Source organism: Centroberyx gerrardi, chromosome 15, assembly GCF_048128805.1.
Source record: "Centroberyx gerrardi isolate f3 chromosome 15, fCenGer3.hap1.cur.20231027, whole genome shotgun sequence".
NCBI lineage: Eukaryota > Metazoa > Chordata > Actinopteri > Beryciformes > Berycidae > Centroberyx > Centroberyx gerrardi.
In genome coordinates, this window is record NC_136011.1 from 7,704,812 (window position 1) to 7,725,861 (window position 21,050).

The 21,050-nt window shown below is 41.4% G+C and overlaps 1 protein-coding gene across 2 annotated transcripts; it reads right to left on the bottom strand.

Annotated features, from left to right (window-relative positions):
• Nucleotides 1-9,566: 9,566 nt before the first annotated feature.
• Nucleotides 9,567-20,350, bottom strand: LOC139922679 (poly(rC)-binding protein 3). Of its 2 annotated transcripts, none has more exons than XM_071913226.2 (13): nucleotides 20,320-20,350; nucleotides 17,137-17,244; nucleotides 16,811-16,834; nucleotides 16,659-16,691; nucleotides 16,437-16,553; nucleotides 16,120-16,251; nucleotides 15,554-15,682; nucleotides 14,798-14,887; nucleotides 14,029-14,070; nucleotides 13,525-13,600; nucleotides 12,564-12,616; nucleotides 11,182-11,351; nucleotides 9,567-9,856 (listed from the first exon to the last, which is right to left on the bottom strand). In XM_071913226.2, the coding sequence occupies exons 2-13, from the start codon at nucleotides 17,212-17,214 to the stop codon at nucleotides 9,820-9,822; spliced, it is 981 nt and encodes a 326-aa protein (XP_071769327.1). In that variant the 5' UTR covers nucleotides 17,215-17,244; nucleotides 20,320-20,350; the 3' UTR covers nucleotides 9,567-9,819. The 2 variants fall into 2 exon arrangements, with proteins under 2 accessions (XP_071769327.1, XP_071769326.1); XM_071913225.2 differs by having other exon boundaries at nucleotides 9,567-10,818.
• Nucleotides 20,351-21,050: the final 700 nt, after the last annotated feature.

The window sequence follows — 21,050 nt, forward strand, 5'->3', positions numbered from 1 at the left end:
AGGACCTGAATCTAACACTCTTACGCTCCTGCTCCTCTCATGGAACAAAGAATAAAGATCAATGTCTGCTTTTTTTAAATGAAGCGCAGTGAACTGTAAAAAAAGGAGAAATTGATTTGAAAATGGAACATAATTCTAGTCTGGAAAGATGAATTTACTACAGCCAAAAGAAATAGCCGTATCAATTTCACAATAAAGGCAGACCTGCTGTAGTTTTACAGAGAGCCATAGGTGAGTCAAAAACCTATTCTGAAATAAGTGCATTGGAGATAGAGGAGCTCGTGGTTTTTGTTTTAATTCAAATTAACAGTAGGGAACTTTCTTTTCAGTCTTCAGCACTGTGAGGAGTCAATATGGTGGCCCTTCTCAGCAGCTCCAGTCAAGTAAAATCCCAGAATCAGCTGCAGACATGTGAGATTGTGCACTTTTGAAAGCTGCAGTCAATGTTTTTGTTTTCGTCTTCTGCTTAACTTGATTTGCTGCGGCATCTTGAAATTCAAATGCCTGCTATGATGCTTTGCTGCGTTCTGTGGCCTACTTCCATTCATTTTCTTTACGCCGAATGTTCACTGTCTTCGCTGAGCTCCATTTAACAGGCTGCAGTGATGTTGACATTTATAGCTTCTTTTCAATGAAGGTGAGATTACTCTGTATTGACTGGCTCAACAATTAGCTGTAAAGCCTTGTCTGAACTTATTTAAGAATAGTCCACACAGTATTGATTAATTTGTCAACCTCAATGAACACAACTAATTTCCAGCAGACAGTATGGGAGCCGTAAACGGGAAATGAAGAGCTACTCTAACAAAAGCTATGCCATTGCTTAAAACTGACAGTAAGCAAATAAGTTTAGATGTGTGAGAGTAAGTAGATGCTCACAGAAAGAGCAGAAATAATGTTGGGAAATGTCAAAAATTTGTCAATTTTTTGGACAAATTACACCACAAATATGCAACCAGAAAATAAGAAAATCCACATTAATTCCTTCCAACCCTAAGTATGAAGTGAAAGCCTCTCCATATGTTTTAAGTCATGCATTTTGATATTCATGAATTCTGATCCACTCAGAGAGGGGAAAAAAGGCTGGAATTTACTGCTGGCACACCAGTGGTATTTGAGCTGTGTTTTAGCTGAATTGCTATGTTTGAGGCAGAATCCTTGGAGCTGCGGTGGAACCGGGAGGAAGCAGAATGAGGTGCATACCGATAATGTTGCAGCTGAGAGAGAGAGAGAGAGAGAGGGAGACAGAGCCAAAGCCTCATTAGTAAAAGGACCTCATTTGGCTTTTCTCAGCCTCACCTCTCCACCTTAACAGCTGTTACTAGCTGTCACACTGACACTGCTGCTGCCTGTATCTCCTCTCCTGCAGGACGGAGCGCTGTGTGGCCCTCAGGCTAGTTGTCAACTGGGCCAAACTGGCCACAGAGCCACACTGTCTTAATATTGATCTGTACTTACCCCCATCCTAAACCACAACATACTTCCAATGCAGCATCAATGTGGGGCTTCTGGATTTCACGTTGTTTACATCCACTGCACCCATATACCGTCTTGGCATCTTAATGTTTAATACAGAACACATCTTGTTTAACTGAAAGAGCACAAGGCAGGGAGAAGACGTGCCAGCCTTTGATCTCATACTTCCTAGACTTGTATTGACAGGGCATGCCCACATCTCCCGCTCACAACAAAACTTAAGATATTTGAGTAATTCTTAGCCATATAGCAAAATGTGTGCCATAGTTCATTAAATTTGAATGTCTAGTTTAAAAAAATACGAGTTTGTCGTTTGCAGCGCCTGCTGTTTGTCATTTTTAAAGCGCCTTTGCAGGTACTGTTTCTTCCCATTACGCAACATACAGTGAGTGCCAAGTTTCATAATGACTGGACAAATTGTCATGGAGTAATGGCCAATTCTGTTATAGGCCACACAGTTATAGTGTCCCATATAAGCCATTTGGTGAAAGGTCATGGATTTATCTTTGCCCCACGGCCCCGCAGAGTATTCAGGTTTTTGCTTCACTGCTCTATCTTGAATAGTTGACATCTTGGCTGGATGCACACATGAAAAGACACACCTTCACACCGATAGGAGGAACACAATACAATATCTGAACACATCGCCATGACGTAGTTAGACATTACTGTTATGGACGATTACACAGCAAAATCATCAGGGTTAATTTAACTGTGAGAGGGTAAAAAATATGCAAGTCTTCACCCATCAGAGTTAATTTAACACTTTAGATAGTTTTGAACAGCCATATCAGTTCAATAAGTGGACAAACAACTCTCAATCAACTCTTGTCAACTCCAAATAATTATCACTGAAAAGTCTTATTATTTGTGGTTCTAAACATTCAAATTAGTCCAATCAAAAATGGTAGCATTTTAAAATTATGAGAACGAACGAACAATTCTTTCAAAAGTCTCGAAGATTTTTTGTTATTTCAAGATGCAATAACACACTATATGGCTATTATTCTTGCTTGGTAGTGGGTTGGACCAAAACAGTTTGTGGAGCCAGACAGAACGCCGTCTATGGTGAAGTCCATTATAAATTAGTGGTCATTAGTCTTACACAACCAAAACCCCTAATTGGCCTCATTGCTCTGTTGAATTGTGGGTAATGTAATATTGTTTCTCATTCTCAAGCCATACCTATTGTTGATTAGTAAATAATGATGCAAGCAGATGCTGTGAGAACTAATGAAAGCCTAAATGGGACAACAAAATACAGTAGCACAGTCTGCTGTATGGCATCGAGTCACAGAACCTGGAGTAAAACATGTCTTAAATATACATTTCTAAACCATCTCTACCCATATAATAACATTGTTGATAATGACGTTGTAGAACAACTTGAAATGAAGTGTTAGAAACTGAGATTTGTTTTATAACGCCTCCAGCAATGAGCCTGCCAGCTAAGGTCAGCACACAGACCGAGGATGGAAAAGTCGTCAGTTCAAACCTGAGGCCTGACAGGTGGAACAGCATGAAGCCTGAGCTGCCAACTGAACAGAGAAAGCTGATTTCCATGAAATTCAATACTACACCATTAGAGTCAAGATTCAATATGACTGAAGAAAACTATCCTTCTATGAGCAAGATATGAACTATGGTTGGGTTGGGTCACCCTGCCTTAAAGAGCTGCTAACCCTAAAAGACTTTCATTTGTCTGGGTTTCAATGGAGTGTCAAATTCTGTTTCAGAGGCTAAAATGTCTGGGATAAACACTGAGTACTTGTCATAATTTGGCATGAAAATGGTCAAAATTAAAGATACTGAATGCACAAAAAGTCAGCTATCAGCGGCTTCAATACAGAAACATCTGTATGAGCATCGTCTTTCAAAAACCCATGAGTCCAATTGTAATATGAACAGTAACTGCCATTTCCCTGCATTAAAGTTGTGCTCCCCTTATCCTTAACTGTGAATCTGTGCTGTGCTGGAACTTGTGTTTGGCTTCAGCAAGCTGTATATTCTAGTTTTCAGCAGTAAGCAGCGAGTGTCACATATAGATATTTCCTGGGAATAAGGCCCAAGCAGCAGTGGGAAATTGTAATTGTTTGCTATACGCTGGTAATCTAATCATAATAAAGTTGGCAGAAAAGTAGCACTTTGTTATTCTGCTGTACCATAAACATTTTATATTGTAGTGCTGCCAGTCCCCACAGTCTTGCAGAGGACTGACATTGTTTCCACTGACATTTAAGTGGTGCAGTGGCTTCCTGCACTAGAGAGAATGAACTCAACATTACCCTCAGTGTTTGGCAAGAGGAGTGGGTTCAGTTATTATCGTCAATGTAGATGTAAATCACTCTGTCAAAGGCCAAAGTTGTGCTTGCATCCCGGTGCTATTGAAGATAGCCGGTTTGACCAGTGAGGTGCAGCGACAGTGATTAATCAGGCAGTGATTCAACCTGCCTGCTGGTTCATGGTTCAACGGCGCTCACCATTTCATCGATTTATGACTCAGAAATTATTGTCGTTTTCATTAGCCAACGGAGCGGATATAGCCCATAACTCAAAAAACAAGAATTTTTGAGCTCACCGCAAAATTTCAGCTTCGCCCTGACTAATACGATACTATTTTTCATATAGATTGAATTGGCAGGGTTTCAATAGCACAAAGCGTGGCAGTTAAGGTTAACCCGCCTCCCCGCTTCTTCTTTGATGTCACTCAAAAGGTTTCTTCCACCGTGGTTGATAGCTGTTTCACTCACACAATACTGCTATAAATAGGGGCAAATCTGGTGAAGCGGAGCTCTCATCTCCAGGAATTTCCTCAGACGGTCTGAGATGTTTTGTGTCCGATTGTTTATGTCTAATTCTCATTTAGGCTTGTTTTCTGTGTGGTGTGGGAGTGGCCTAAATAATAAATAGAATTTAGAAGGAAATAAACTGGTAAATTCGCTCTAATCTGACAGAGTAACATCATAGTAACATAGTGTGACAGAAAATCATAGCAGCATTGTACAGACAGAATGATACAGCTGAGATGAAGCTGACAGCATCCTTCCTGTTTGGATAGGCAGGTATTATACAGAATATGTTTTTATATGTTTATCTTCCCACTGACAAAACAAGCAGTTCACAAAGATCACATTCACATTGTCTTAGAGATGGAAAAAATCCAGTTATGTTCCTCTGTGAAGTCAGATTGGATGTCATTTAGAGGAAAGCCAGTGATCTCCTCAGGGCTTGAATTAACTCACACTGACAATATGCCCTCTGCACTGTGTACAATTCATTTATTGCACATAACAGATTCCACTATTTACGCTATTTCAACATCCCAACATACCGTCAATGGCAAATGCGAAATGCAACAATTTACTTTGAGGTCTACTTCAATTTATGACAAGGCAGATCAGGGGAGATGAAATGTGAAGTGTTTCGACAGTGGTGGCTAGTGGGCTTGGATTTGACAGGGCCGAGAAAGCATTGAATTAATGATACCAAACTTGGGGGGGAAAAAAATAAATCTCATTATTTATATGGATAAACCGTGTGAAATGATGAAATCCAATTAGAGCAATAAGGGACGGTAAGGCAGAATCCAAGAGTATTAAGCCATCTGCCAGTGAATAAAGATTGCTGCAGGGCTGTCTAATTGAATTTTATCCTTTGACTGTAAGTCTTACTAGTGACCCAAATCCACAGAAAGTTTCCTCAAACAACCAATGCAAAACCAACGGTCCCTGCAAAACATGTCATATGATTTTAGGATTAAGTGGAGTGGAAATAGGTAAGAATTTGCTAATACACAATACACAATACACAAAGCCTGCCAAGCAAAATCTGGACCAGGAAACACATCGCAGAATGCAAAACAGGCTGGTTTTCCATATTACTCAGTGTATGAGTGGAAGTAGCTGTGTTGATAATGAGGGTCATCATGATCAAGAAGGACAGGAAGAAGAAGAGGAAGATGTATGATGATGATGATGGTGATGATGATGATGAAGGCAAGTGGCCTATTTTGGTCACATTTTTGACTTGGCTCAAGCTTATGCTCGCTCATATCCAGTGATGTTAGTGGTAAATAAACAGGTGAATACACTATGACCTCCATTCAGTGATCATAACAAGGCAAACACCAATAGAAACAAAAATCAACTATATTATCAGAAAAATATGCTTTTTTGTCCTTACAAGACCCTATCCTCATATCATTTACACCAGATTACTACTACTTACTACCATGAATTTAGGTCGAACGTCAGTCTAAAAAGGTGGCTAAACTCTATTCCACATATAAAAAGGTGACTGGTAAACTCATATCCCTCATATGCTCATATATTCTGATGTGTGAGGCTGTGTTGACTGAATATTGCATCTTGAAGTGTGTAACCACAGACAGCCTTTATTGCGGGTGCTGAAACCCCTCGGATGCTTCTTTGAATCAGCCTAAACCCATCAGACCTATTTACATCAAAATGGCATTACAGCTCACCTCCACTGACACCTTGCACAGCCTCCACTGTACAGACACAACAGCCTTTCCCCCCCAACAATCTTCATTAGTTTTCCCTTTGGAGAGCATTGACATGTATAGGCCATTGTGATATATTCAATTTCAAATCCTGGCAGGCACAGTGGCTTTACTCACCCTGGGTGAGTAAAATCCTCATGAATTGCACACCAACACCGTTTCCCCCATATTACACCAGACACTTCATCCCCAATAAACTAAGTTGATGTGATAGGCTACCTGAGCAATGGAGCAATTCTGGCTCAAAATGAAGAAATAAAAGGTTGCACCCCTTTGCTGTCACGTTGCTATAATTTACCTGTAATCCTCGGGTGTGTGTCCGTATCCGTCAGTTGACCGCCGGGCTGAAGCAGAGCCTATGGACTGTGGACAGCGGAGCCCAGACAGCAACAAATGATCTGTAGTGAAGAGATGGAAACTGACGCTCGTTAAGCCAGTCAAATGCACAGTTCCCCCGGAGGATGCTCGCAGGTCATCAGTGTGTCGCACTCAACTTTAATCGCTACAGTGAGTGAAAGCGGTCTGTCCTCGGCGATCTCGCGCTGTTGCAAGTGCCGTGCAGCTACTGATGTCTCCCGCTCTACATTGCCACTTTATTTCTAAGGGGGGACAAAAAACAGAAAAGCAGTAGCGCTCCGACGTCACGTAATGTAAGAGGGAGTCCTGTTCGGCGGGCGGCCGCTAGGTGGTGCGGTGTGAAGTAATTGAGCTCCTTCTAAACACCAAACACACACGCTCAATTAGTGGCCTAAATGGACGTTTCATAGGTGGGTTCATGAGGTTCATTCCCCGCTGTGATTAAAGAGCTTAATTAATGGTCTTGAATAGGGAAGTTGTTACCATGACACACTTTGGTCATCTCTAATTGTGTAATTCCGTGTCGATTGAGACAAGGGTAAAGCCCATTATGAAAAGGAATTATATACTAATCCTTTAATAAACGTTTATAGGGATACTAGACAAATATAACAGCAAAACATAAAAATATCAAATGGTCAAATATGAGCCACAGAAAATCCTATAAAAATACCATAGGAGATCATATGTATGTGTCACCATAAACTCACTATTGAGTTCCATAGGAACATTCTAAGTTCCTATAGGAATGTTGTAGGAATATTGTAGGAATACACAGGAAATAAAAATACCATAAAGTATGACAAGGTCAACATAAAGTCACTATCGACTGTCATAGAGACACTATAATTTACTATAGGAATATTATAGGAATACCATATCAAAAAATACCACAAAGTACTATAAGGTAAGTATAAACTCTATTGACTACCACAGACACATTATAAGTCCCTTATAGGAATATTAAAGGAATACCATAGGTGATAAAAAAACAAATATCATACAATGCAATAACGTCACCATAAACTCACTGTAGAGTATCACAGACACACTTTAAGTCACTAAAGGAATATTATAGGAATACCAAAGGAGCTAAAAATAAAATAAACACCATAAAGTAGCCTAGTCACTGTTGAGCACGCAGACACACTACAAGTCCCTGGAGGAATTATTTAGGAATATTGCGGTGATTCTTCATCAGGGATTGACTGACAGCACTGCCTACAAATTGCCACAAAGTTTCAAGTGATTATGCACCTAAAAAAAAAAACTCCAAATTTTTTACCTCCAAATTGCTTTTTTTTTTTTTTTTTTGATGGGAGCACGCTGCAAAAAAAACCGTCCCCTCACTCCTGGCTGTGTCAGGTTGAAAGAGGAAATCATTAATATAGCATTAGAGGCTGGCTGTGAACTCATAACTGCCCTGGGCACACATCAGCACACATGCAGCACTGTTCACTGCTGCTACGCCTTCCCCGAGGTTGAAATGTCATCCTTCACTGTCACTACATTTCCATCCCCATTAACTATTGATTATCTCCACTTCGGCATTTCAAACCCTGATGTGGAAATGGTCCGCGTGGCTTACTACCCATACTGGGTGGATCAGAGTCCCCAACTCCTGGTTTTACACTGTGAAACGGGGAGAGAGGGCAGTCTAACAGCAGGGCAAGAGGGCAGCAGGGACTGGCTACTCTCTGCCTGGCCATTAGCACAGAGTATGCTTGAGTGGACAACTGGAGGTGAAGTTGTTCCTGCAGCACCTGTGAGGATTTGGCCTCAGCGTGTGCTGAATATTTACCATAAGGTTAGTCCAAGTTCGACTCACTTTTCTCAAGAAAGTGTAAGTGAAAAGTTTGTTTTGGCAGGAGCTTTGCACCCTCAACAAACTTCAAAACTGTCTTCTTATATACAGTATATAGTGCCAACATGTCTATATGTCTGTGTGCTGTGAAGTGTTTATGTCTGGTGTTACAGTTTTCTATATTCCTGTATTACTGTTCTTTAATGTTTTCATATGCAGGACTCACAAAAGTCACATGTGAAAACCCACATGTGAATTCAAAGCACATGTGCTTTTTGGACACATTTTGTTTTTTTATATGTGAACATGGGAAATCTTGCATTTCCCATGTGAACATGGCATTCTCACCTGTGACTTGTCTCTTTGCATGTGAAATTAAGTTTTCACATGTGAAACAAATATTGTCATATGGCAGGTGAAAACGTGAATAAATGTTCACGTGCAAAAAACACTTCACCTATGGATTGAAATTTTCACATTTGAAGGAAAAACTGTCACGTGATGTCAGAACACAATGTGAAAAAACTGTTCACATATGAAAACCAACATGTGTCCAAAAAGCACATGTGCTTCAAATTCACATGTAGGTTTTGACAGACTTTTTTTGTAAGGGATGTGAAAACAAATTTCCTCTTTGGAGAACAATAAAGTATCTATCTATAAAGTATTTCTAGTTTTGTGACACAGACTTCACAACGGATGGTAATTTTGCTCCAACTCATGCATTATGCTGCATGTCTTGTCTTTGTTCTTCCATTGCAAGATCAGACAAAACTATAGAGAAAAACAATAATTGAAATTGAAATATTTATGAATTTAAATTGAAATGTGAAATTGACGTTGGAAATTGCTGTGTTTATCCTCTTATTTGCCAAGCATTTGCCCCAAGACAGATTCAAAAACCAAGAGTATTATTAGTGGAAATAGAGGTGGACCAACATCACATTACAGGTGCACATATTTTTCTTGCCGACTGCAACTGACATATAAAGTCATACAACAGCATGAATATTGTGTATCTACAAGAAATCCCTGCAGGAGCTAGTTGAAAATAGGAATTCATTCCTGGAGCAAGGTTATTTTAACCAAAATAACCCAGACTTCAATGCCCTGTGAGTTATTGCCAGTAAATCTAGGCGAGTGGAAATTTGCGGTCCCTCATCGAAACCCAGAACTAATTTATTTACAATTAAAGCTCGAGGCCACTTAAGTGTAAACAATGCATAAATCCTAAGATAAAAACAAATTTTGCATTTAGAGGTCAGAGTAATCTGCAGAAATGTAAATGATTTCCCATTCCAGCACAATTGTAAGAAAACAACCAATTTGTATTCATAAAAAGTTCTATTTATTTCAAAGTCATTCCATCAACAAATATTACAAATCTGCATTGTTTGGGGGGGGGGGGATCCACACCAGGAGCACATGAATAAAACATACATTTATTACAATAATTGCTCAGCATCAATTGCAGACACTGAAAGTTGAAGAATTCCACTCATTTAGGTTTCAGAATAAACAAAAACAGCTAGCATAAAGAAACAATAAATGAGTTAGTTAGGCCAGTCCCGCTCTACAGGATTACTGTGTAGAGTGAAATCCACTAGAATCCAATGTGGCTTTAGGATAATCCCATCAGAACTGCAACAGTGCAGCGCTACTACAGAACACCCAAGCCTGTTACCACTGATGAGAGCCTAGTGAAGGAAAGAAGGGAATATGACAGGGGAACAGAAGAGTGGAGCAATCCTTGTTAAAAGATACTTAACACATTTTTACCTCTACTTTACAAAGACAACCCTTCCAACAGCCTGCTGCCAACAAAGCACCACACCATATGATACTGGTTTGCATTTTCTAACAAAAAAAACCCTGCCTGTAAACTATTTACACAAATACAAAACTAAGTCCATTTTTACATTATGGAAAATGCATTTTGGAGTAAATTATCACATGAATCCACCTGAAAAAATAACTTTTTCTAAGATATTCTAATACAAGCCTGAGATACCCACGTGAATTGTTATGCATGTCTGTAAGGTGATACCGAGGTAATATTCACCTCTGCTTCCTGATGCAATTATCTACAGTTAATGAGGACATTGTTGATATTATCTTCCTCCATCATTATGCTAATTAACCTGAAAGCCTGTTCCTAACGCTGTCCTGATTTGTGTAAAACAAGTGCTGCACTGGCACTGTACGTGCAACAGCGTACTCGTAAATCCCAAATATAAATAATTTACTGTTATCTAATCATGTCAAACCAGCCTGCCGTACCGACTAGACTTGTGTCAGATATCAATAAGGAGCAAACTTCTGTCGCTCTGATTTTTTCATGCCGACAGTTGGCATTTTAGCGGCATAAGGAGCTAGACCTTGTGCTAGGCCGGAAGCGGCCGCGGGGTGGACAGCCAGGACAGGGAGAGTTTTCATGCCAAGCAGACTGGAAACGGGAACAGTGTAGTGCGGGTTTTGGATGGTTGATAAGGTGGAGGGAGAGTGGACGCTAATGGTGGCGGGGGCTTGGGCGGTGGCCGCCAGCATAGCCATAGAGGTAGGAGTGGAGACAGTGGGAGCGGACTGAGAGAAGCTCATGTTGAGGTCAACGGGGGTCGCGGAGGAAGCAGCCTGCATGGTGTATTTAGCCATCTCTAAGCTGCAGACGGGACGGTGGAGGGGGGCACGGTAGGCAGAGGGGGAGGAGGGGAGATGGTGAGGGGTTAAGATATGTCATGGAGAAAAAGAAGGGGGGGGGGGGGAGAATGGGCGAGACAAAGGAGAAGGGGAGGTGAGAGAAAGGAAAAAACATAAGAATCAAAGAAGGAATGTGTTAAAAAGCAGAGACAATAAGGATTTTAATGCTGTCAAGAGAATGGAGCAGTGAGTCGGAACAAATCCGACCTCACACCCTGAGCACAACAAGCCTGCCCTTATACAATAGCATGGCGCTTGGCTGTCTTATCAACAGTCTGTGATGTGAAGCTGCGCCGGACATGGCTACCCCTCTGTAATGTCTCACCTGGCGTTGATGAGGTAGTGGGCCACGCTGATGCTGGCCGGCGAGCCCGTGATCGTGACTTGCCGCATGGCTGAGCCATCAGTGGCGCTGGCAATTTTGATGTGAGCTCCAGAGACCTGGCGGATCTCATTGATCTTGCTGCCTTGTCTTCCAATTATGCAGCCAATGAACTTGAAGGGGAGAGGGAAAACATGTAAATAACAAAACAGCTCATGTTTCCCCACTTTTCATAAATTTGAACACAAAACATGTGGAGGCAACACCATGGCAACAGCAACACCGCAGGTTCCCTACAGTTTTCTATAGAAGAGAATCGCTCTTCCAGCTGCTATAAATGGATATGATGCTGGCACAATTGCTTCTGAAGCAAATAGTATGTTAAAATGCATTGTATCCATATTCCTAACACATTATACTGTAATTATAAGGTCATGTGAGATGATAGGTCAGAATACTGCATTCGTTTTCACTGAGAGCGATGCTTCTAACGCTTTATTATCTTACATTAGTGGCACTGTAAAGGTTATACTATACTGTGTATAATTCTCTAGAATCATAAAGCACATGTTCACTAAAACAATGTTTTCCACTCTGCTTTGATAATATCCTAACCCTCTAGAGCCCGTAAATATATTATATCATGATTAAGCTTGTCAGAAAATATTAATGTTTCATTACTTTCATTAACCTTACTAAGATTATGAAAATTTAAAAAGGAATATTATTACATCCTACAGCTGTACATGTAATCCTTAAATGATTCAGTAGCCCAAACTAAATTAGCAAAGGCTAAAGCAGCATTGCTAATACACTACTATAAAGCATTTTTTTGTAATATTATGAGCTATCATAGCACATTATAGAAACAATAATTTGTAAGGTGTAATACCTCATGAAATGTTATTTGTGTCTATTACCATATTCATTAACCATTATGAAATACATACACTTGTATGCATTATACCTTATGAATGCAGTATAAGTCAGGCTTTGTAAATGGCCCTAACAATGCATTATAGACAGGGATGTAGTGGTAAATAAAAAGGTGGATAAACAATAACCTGTAGTCATCATAAGGCAAACAACCACTAAGAAAAAAAGTAAATTATACTTCAGAAATGCATGAATTTATGCTTTTTCCCCTTAACCTCATATAAAATTCATCAGTTTGATGAGGCTTACAATGATGTGCACTGTGAGCTTCTATCATAAAGATTTCTGCCAGCCTGAAAAAGCTGGATAAACTCTATTCTGCAAATAAAAAGGTGGGTTCACCCTCCACTACACCCCTGATTATAGCTGCCGTCTTCATGGGAAGTGTTGGCAAAGTAAGTAGCGCGAGGTTGTCAGCGAGAGTTGAGCACAAACAAAGTGACACTTACATCATTAGGTATTGCCAGCTCTTGTGAACTTGTGGGGGCAGACGCATCCAATCCTGCAAAGTAGGACAAGCAACGGTAACAACAATATGGCGCTAATGGCTTCCACTTTCATGCTGTGACAAGTTTTCCTACTTTGCCTAGTTTGTCACTGTTAGACTGCTAAATTAAGAACAGCAAATAGATACATGCACACATACATAATATAGATAGACGTATATTTTACATCACTATGAAAATGACTGTATATCAAAGCTTATCTTAGTGAAAATGAGTGTTTTTCATACACTAAAGGCTGCATCACATCAGTCCTGCCTACAATATCCATCATGTTATACTGTAATTTCTCCTCAGTTAGTGGTGGTAGAATACATGAGTGCATGGGATGGTTGAGGTCGGGAATGGTCTGGCCAAGACGATGTTAGAATTGGAGGAGAAATGTTGAAGAGGTCAAGGACGGGGGTTGAGAGATTAGGATAAATGTTTTTGGAGAGGGAAACGGGGGCGAATGGAACTGAAATTTTCGGGGGGAGGCGGTGAGAAATGGTGAGAAATGGTCCAATATTTACTACACTGTAAATATTTCTGTCATTTTTCACATTTCCCTCTCAAAGAACTGTACTTTGCTTTTTTCTTTTGTGCTTAAAATCTGTCACATACTATTCTCTTGGATGATAAATATTTCAGGGAGTAAATTTAAAGATAGCGGATGAGGATAACCTGCAGCTATTCTTTCTTTTTTACCCCAATCTTATTTCTGGTAGGGGGAAAAAAAGATGAGAATACCAATGTGAGAAATAACTTAATATATGTATATCTCTATAGAGACAACAGTTTTAACTGAGGAAATGGAGACAGACTTGATCCTCTGTGAGGCGACAGGGGTGTTCTGATGGTGTGATTGGAAGAGGAGCGAACAGACAGAGGGAGAGATGGACTTCCCCGGGGAGCCTTGGGTACGTACCAGGGAAGGTAGGGTTGCTCTGCCCAAGGGAGGGGAGGGGGATATGCTGCATAGCCAACTGGTGAAGCTTGGTCAACTGCAGGGTAGGAAGGAAGTTAGAACTAACCAATCAAACCGGATTATTTCAGAGGAGCTGACAACTACAATACAGAGCCAAATCTGAAGTTCACAAACATCACAGATCAGTGTGTCAGTGTGGAGAGATTTGTTCCAAAAAACAAAAAAAAACAAAAGAGAAAAGCATGCTGGCTTCTCGTCTCAGTTAACCGTACAGTGGTATCTCTAGCTACAAGCTGATCATTAAGGGTGACTCTTATGATCTCCGCTGTTTCATTTCAAGACAAAGCATGCTGCTACTGTGTGTTAGTGTTAGTAACGTCGACAGATCGGGGTGGGGTTTGTCGAAGTTGTTGTCTGTGCTGAAGTGGGGTACAGAGGGCGTAGTGGTGGCTTGGAAGGAGTGGGCAGGAGTAGGTGATCGGGGGCTCAGACGGACACACTTACATCTTGATGTGCAAAAGCGTACTGCCCCGGGATGGCAAAGGCCTGCAAACGAACAAGAGAGGAGGTGCGGTTATGTCACTGGCAGCTGCGGACATGCTCGGTCTATCGTGTTGTTCAAAATTTCAATTTGTCAGAAATGCATGAAGAATGAACCCGGTGCAGCTTCCGTAATCCTCACCAGTGCATTGCATCCTGAAAATCCTTTCGGTAATGCCCTTCCCTTCTTCCACAGCTCTAATGCCTATGTATGTGATGGAATTTAATCTAAATGTCATCTGAGTTTTTTCCTTCTCCTCTTTGACCGTGCCTAGAAATCCAATAGCATAAACAGATGTGCGATAGGCCGTGACGGATTGTGCCAAATTCAGGAGAGGGGAACCAGCCCGTGTAAAACAAGAGGTTCAGTCACTGTATTTGTCTTTTGTAACTTCGATGACTATCAGCGTTTCACAGTGGGGAATATTCATTTTTATGTAAAATGGTTGTGGATCATATCTGTGAAAGTAGAGCTTGGGCTGAAGACATATTTTCACCTTGCCACCTTACAGTATGAAGAGCTTATTGCTGCATAATTACACAGATGTGTCCCTCTAGTGGTGGAAATATGGTTAATGATGGACCCACTGTATGTTTGAAATCCCAAAGAACCCATTTTTTTACCTTTATGAAGTTAATGGAAACACCAGGCAACTCATAAATCCAATGACTTGTTGATGTTTTCACAAAATGGCTAAAAGTACAGCCCAGATGACCTCATAGGGCAACTTACTTGTGCAGGGTGCTGTGGTGCTAATACTGAATGGGCTCCTCCAGGTATGGCCTTGGGACGGTAGGGAATAGTTGCTCCTTTTGGCGGTGACTGGAGACACAATCATGCATACCAAAGAAGAAGAAAATGTTATGTGATGCTGCAACTGAGGAAAAATCTCTTTAGTTGTTACTAGAGCTGATGCTTTATGTTTTTGTTTTATTCATCGGTTGAGCAAGATTAATGAAAGTTAGGACCCAAGAAACCTTTGATACAATTTCAAGAATGTATGGTCGATAAAACTGGAAGATAAGGCTAGTTTTCTAAATTCCTGAAAAGTTGAGTTGAGTTTTTGAAGTTACAAGAACCGATCTAAACTCACTTTTTATTTGCAGAATAGTTTACCCAAATGTTTAAGCTGATATAAATCTTTATGATGTAAAATCATCATATGCATGATAGTAAGCAGGACCAAAATGATCTAAGTTACATGAGGATAGGGTCATTTAAAGGGCCAAAAACCTAAATTGATACTTTCCTGGAATCACAAATGTTTTTTTTATTCATATTGTTGGTAGTTTGCACCGACTGGAGGTTATCACTTCCCGCCTCTTTCCCTGCCACTACATCACTGGACACGAGGCCTTAACCTCACTGGAAATGTTCTGAATGTGCCACTAAACACCTCCCGCCGCGTCTTAAACAAATGTGACACCCTTGACGCCTCGACGGAGCTCTCGAATGCGACGACGCGTCCGCCTCTCTGACAGTGCTTACCTCCAGCATGACAGAGCAGATGTGCCTCACACACTGAGTGATCGCCTGTGGAGTGCCGGAGATGGTGACAGCTCTCTCCGTAGAGTCCGGCAGCATGTCTCCCGCCACCTGAACCTGGGCGCCTGTGGTCTTCGCATCGGCGAACCGCAGGGGTGGGGGGGGGGACAAAAGGCTATTTATTGCTGAAAAGATCCCATCATCGCCCAAATTCAACTGCTGTTCTCAAGCGTCCCCAAATTACTCTGAACAAGTTTCGACATGCAGGCAGCAGCTGCATGCCAAATAGCAATGTCTGCTCCAATATCTGAAGAGGCATATACAAATATTGTCCATTCACTACGAGTATTCAGCCTCCTCCGATCTTCTTTACAGGCATAATCAGTGAGTTTCCTATGGGTTATTTCAGTGCAGCAACTGAAGAAAATGCATCTGAAAAACAAGGAAATTTGACTGGGATGTTTGATACTCGAGGTGTCGAAGCACCAGAGGGGGAAGTTTCTGTTGTGATGCCCCCATTTGGGCGCAGAAAGCAACTTTCTAGATGATAGAAGAGAGAGGACTCCTACCTCTCTGATCTCTTTGATCTTAGAGCCTCCTTTGCCAATCAGTGAGCCGCACTGGCTCCCTGGGAAAACCAGGCGAAGTGTCACAGGTGGCTTGCTTGTCACGTTGCTGTTTGTCATCGCTGCAGTGATATCCTGGGGGAGAGATCAATAATACGCTGTATTTTTTAGACTGTAAGAACTCCAGCTTTATTTGAGTCTTTTTGATTGACAAAAAGCTGCATCCAGACTGAAATAAAGACAAAATCTGTTTAAATTCATGGAAGATTTGTGTTTAAAGTTACAGTGGAGTTTGCTTCACATTTGTTTTTGCCATGTACCTCCTCAAACTTCTCCGCGATCATAGAGAAAGCTCTGAAGATGCCCTCTGTGGGTCCTGTGATGGTGACTATTCTCTCAGGAGACGATCCCTCTGATATGTTGATGCGAGCGCCACTCTGGAAACACACATTGAAATTCCCAGCTTTGATTTGTCGTAACTGATCTACCAGAAAACAAATAAAAGCGTTTTCCCATTAACGGTTGTCAGAGCCGATACTCACCTCCTCTCTCATCTTCTTTACTGTTTCCCCTTTCTAGAATCATGTAAGAAGATTTCAAATAGAAGACATGATGAGTGTTACAGATGGAAGGAAACCAGAAAGAAAGCAGATAGGAAAACAATAAATGCTGATGGATTGAAAAATAAATGTACCTTCCCAATGATACTGCCCACCTCCTGTGAATAAAGAGATGACAAAGCTTAATGGCAATGCACATTGTATTGTAAAAAGCTTTTCTGCTCACATATCACATTCAGAATAGGATCTGGAAATCGTAATGGCAGTGAGATGCTATTACTAAATGTTTGCCTTAAAAGCAAAAATGATATTAAAATCCATGGTATTTTTAGGGAAATCTATAGTCAAATAGCATCTTACATAGCAAACCCCACCCATCTGGAACCTAAGTAGGCTAAAACAAAACCATATAAACTATTTCCACATATGTTTTGGCCCAGGTCTGGTTGTAGCTGGTTACCTTTCCATGCATCAGCAGCCTTAGTGTGAGAGTAACATTCAGACCGCCATCTGAAGCCATTTCCTCCCTGTCAGACATTTTCAATGTTTCCGAGCTTCAAAGTAAACACTCTGCAAACAGAAGAAAAAATGGATTGTGACATCTGCAGTAAATATAACAAGTATTCCAGGTGGTTCAGTGAATTATTCTGTGAAATTAAAGTGTTGTTTTTTTAATTTGGTGACATCTTTAGTTGTGTTTCTGCACTGCACTTCCCAGAGATCACCTATCAATCAAACAGTGTGTCCAGTACTGTGGCTTCTCCTTGGGTTTTCTGTTGATGCAGTTTGAGTTTCTATTTTCTTTGTCTTTTCAGCCATGGTGGCTATCACTGCTCATGCTAACTACCCAGTTCTTCTTCTAATGATTCCAAACAAATTGGGAACATAAAACGTGTCACTTCCTGTGCGGCAGAGGACTTTACCAGACACAGAGTGTTTAGAACAGCAAATGTAAAAGCTTTCATGAACTGGATATAGGTTGAATCACTGTTGTGTTATCAGTCGGCGATAGAGAGTAGCAAAACGGACATTTATTTATATGAAAATGTTGCAGATTTTACTTTAACTATGGGAAATGTAGCAGAAAAATCATCCCAAGATGAGATAAGCGCTTATTAATTTTGACAGTAAAAGTCAGGCAATTGAGTTCTCTTAGATAAGGATTGAAGAATTTATCAGGGAGTAAACTATTCATTTGAAGATGGGGTTTTCCCAGCAGTGAGTGCCTTTGCATTTGAGTTTTACTATATCTATTCTATACATGACCACTTAAAAGGTTACAGTTACAATACAGTTACTTGTGTCAGCATGAACGGATTGAGACTACATTCATTCACTTCTCTACAATAAAGCTCTCTGATGAGTAGCAGACCACTGGTGTTTGTGTTGTGATCCTGCAGTTGTGACTGGAGGAAGATAAGCCTATCTCTAGGTGTGATCTTCACATGGGACCCGTGCCTTTAGTTCCGGCTAAATACAACTAGTGTGACTCCCTTTGATTAGATAAGACACAAAGGAAGCCGCTTGTGTTGGACGGGCCCGAGGATCAAGTGACGTCTGTGTGACCGTCTCCTTACATCGCACTGACACAAACACAATGTCCGTTCTGTTCCGTTCTGTTCTGGCCGCATATCCAATTCGTCATATTTGAGGAGCGATAAAAGAATGTCTGGATGTAGTGCAGGGAGCGCAGCGGGCACCATGACACACAGAGAGGAGCCTTCAAGTCTATGGAGGACAGAGGCCGCGTCACTTATTAGATCACCATGCTTCCAGGAAGTGTTTTTAACCATTTATTTTCAACACTGGGCTGGAGCTGAGAGGAGGAAGAATTCAAGAAAAGATGAAAAGAGACGTTAGGGTCCAGGGAGACTGATATTTCCTTTTTACAACAGTTGCACACTGTGTGATATTCTGGGCTATTGGGATTTTGGGCATACTAAGTGTGCGGAAACACGTGAAACCCACCGAAAATCTGTAGGCCAAACGCAAACGGGGAATTTACTCGCTGAGGCCTCGGTGATGTAAAAAGGGGAGGGACCTCGCTCTCTATTGGTGAATGCGCATGAGGTGTTCCCAGTTAATCCAGCATACAATTCAATCCCGCTGCAGGGTTTTACAGTATGTACAATGGCATTTGTAATACATGACCTTTAACCCCTCCCCCCCCTCTCCCCAGATACTCACACAAACCAATAAATAAAGAACGCTCTGCCGCCATTCCACACCTAAAAAAAGACCAGAAATGAGTGTGGTTGTGACTCAAGCATGGTGATTAAATTAGACTTGCTAATAACACAATGAGATTTATCATGGAATACATTATCCTTACAATGGTCAACAAATCTATGTCGTGATCCAATAAAAAGAGAGGATTTTGATGCGTAAACGGGCAAATGATTAGCTTAGCAGCAAACAGCAAAACATTGTCCTAGTACATTTCTGTGTTGATAATAGCAGACTGAGCTAAACCACTTAATCGGGGCGATATCATGCTGAAGAGGAGGGTATGGGCTGCTAACAAGAGTCTCAGCTATTCCCCTTTCAGTGTGTCATTATAAAGTTACAGTAAACGCATCAAATAAACAGCAACATCACAGTCTAATCCTATAGGCCAGGATTTGTTTAGTTAATGCTAAGACCCTTTTGACCTATTTCTGTCACCTCTAGCATGTCAGCGCCCACTCAAGACTTCAGAACAAAACGCTCGTGCAGAGCGGCACCCACAAAGCATACATGATATACAGATAAACTACCTCAACTCCAACACTGACAGGCAGAAATGTGCAGCAGACAATAAACCGGGCATTAATCCTTGTGCGAAAGAACACTTCCTTAGGTTTATTATGGAGAACAATATGAAAGAGGATTACTTGAAGGGTTTCAATTGAAAATATATTTCCATTTGGAGCACGGACCAAGAAAGGAATTGAAAATAAAGATGATTACATCCTCAACAATGCGCACAAAGGTCTTCAGATAGCCAATGATTTGAACAATATTCAATCAAATTTGTAAGAATGTGTCAAATTATGCATCTTTGTTTATAACATGAGGCATTTTTATTAACCCATTAGTAACTGCTTCTTAGATATCTGCATTAATATTCTATTTATAACTATTTGTGAGCCTACACACTTCAGCCTAAGCACGGGGCCTTACAGCAGGGCATTCTACCCACAGCATAGAGGTTACACCACTCAAGATTGGAGATTCATCACATGTCTGGATTCCTGTGGCATTGAATTTACTTCAAATCTACAACATTTGATTGAATGTATTCAGGCTGAATACTCTCTCTCTGCTGTATATTCAAGTGTTCAACTACAAGCATTTCAACAACGATAAACAATATTGCAGCCTACAGAAAAACAACCAGTTCAGATCTTCAACTCAACCGGATGGAAGTCAGTTTTGTACATTACCTCAAGATGAAGCTACGCATTCTTCAGCTCCCATTAAAAGTACAGCAGCAAAAACAATACTGAAAAGTCCAACCATGCGCCTGGCTTGGTAGACCCCGATATTATTCCACTCTGTAACATTATTACCAATGGAAACTTAAAGAGCCTGACCCTTTCAGTTCTCTCTGTGGCCAAGAGGCCTGCGAGGCCAACAAGACTGACTAGTATAAAGCACTGACCTTGTATTTCAGAATGCTCGCTCCTCTTCTTTACCCCTGGTATCTTCTGAATGAATGGCCCTTTGGTTTCCACTCCGTGTTAAATGTTTGCCCCCTTTGTTGTCAGTTATTGCACAGAGAGTGGACAGATGGCTCCCCGTGCCCTCAGACCGGCTGGAGTGGAGGCTGGCTTTGCTATTAGTCCCTCAGCTTAGCCCAAGATAAGCCCCTATGCAGGGCAAGTGAGCCCGCATCTCTCGCCTAATTCTCCCTGTCAGAGCCACGAAAGAGGCGTTCCTCAGCGCCGAGATCCGCTCGCCGAGGAGGCCTGAGGGCAGGGCAAAGAGGCTCTCCGGCTGGACGCTGTCCAGCGCAGATAGAGCGGGGTTACAGTTACAGACACCACAACAGAACTGGGAAGGTCTGGGTCCAACGCGGAGGCACAGCTTTGAGCGGGGAGGACCAAAAAAAAGAGAAGCTTTGTTAACTGATGTAGCTCTGTGACTAACAACTCGGCATGACTGCTGTGTTCATCATTAGACTCTCAGAGAGCTTCCTGCTTGCACAAGGCCGGATTTTCTCTAAAAATAAATCTCCTCTGTATGAAATCGGTGCTTTGTGCGAGGCAGCCGCGCCACATAACGCCCGACTAATTGAGGACGGGGAAGGACAATGTGGCGTTTGAGGTGTTCAGTAATGTTAAGCACAATGTCTTCGCGGGGCGCTTCACCCCCCCATCCCCCCCCCATCCC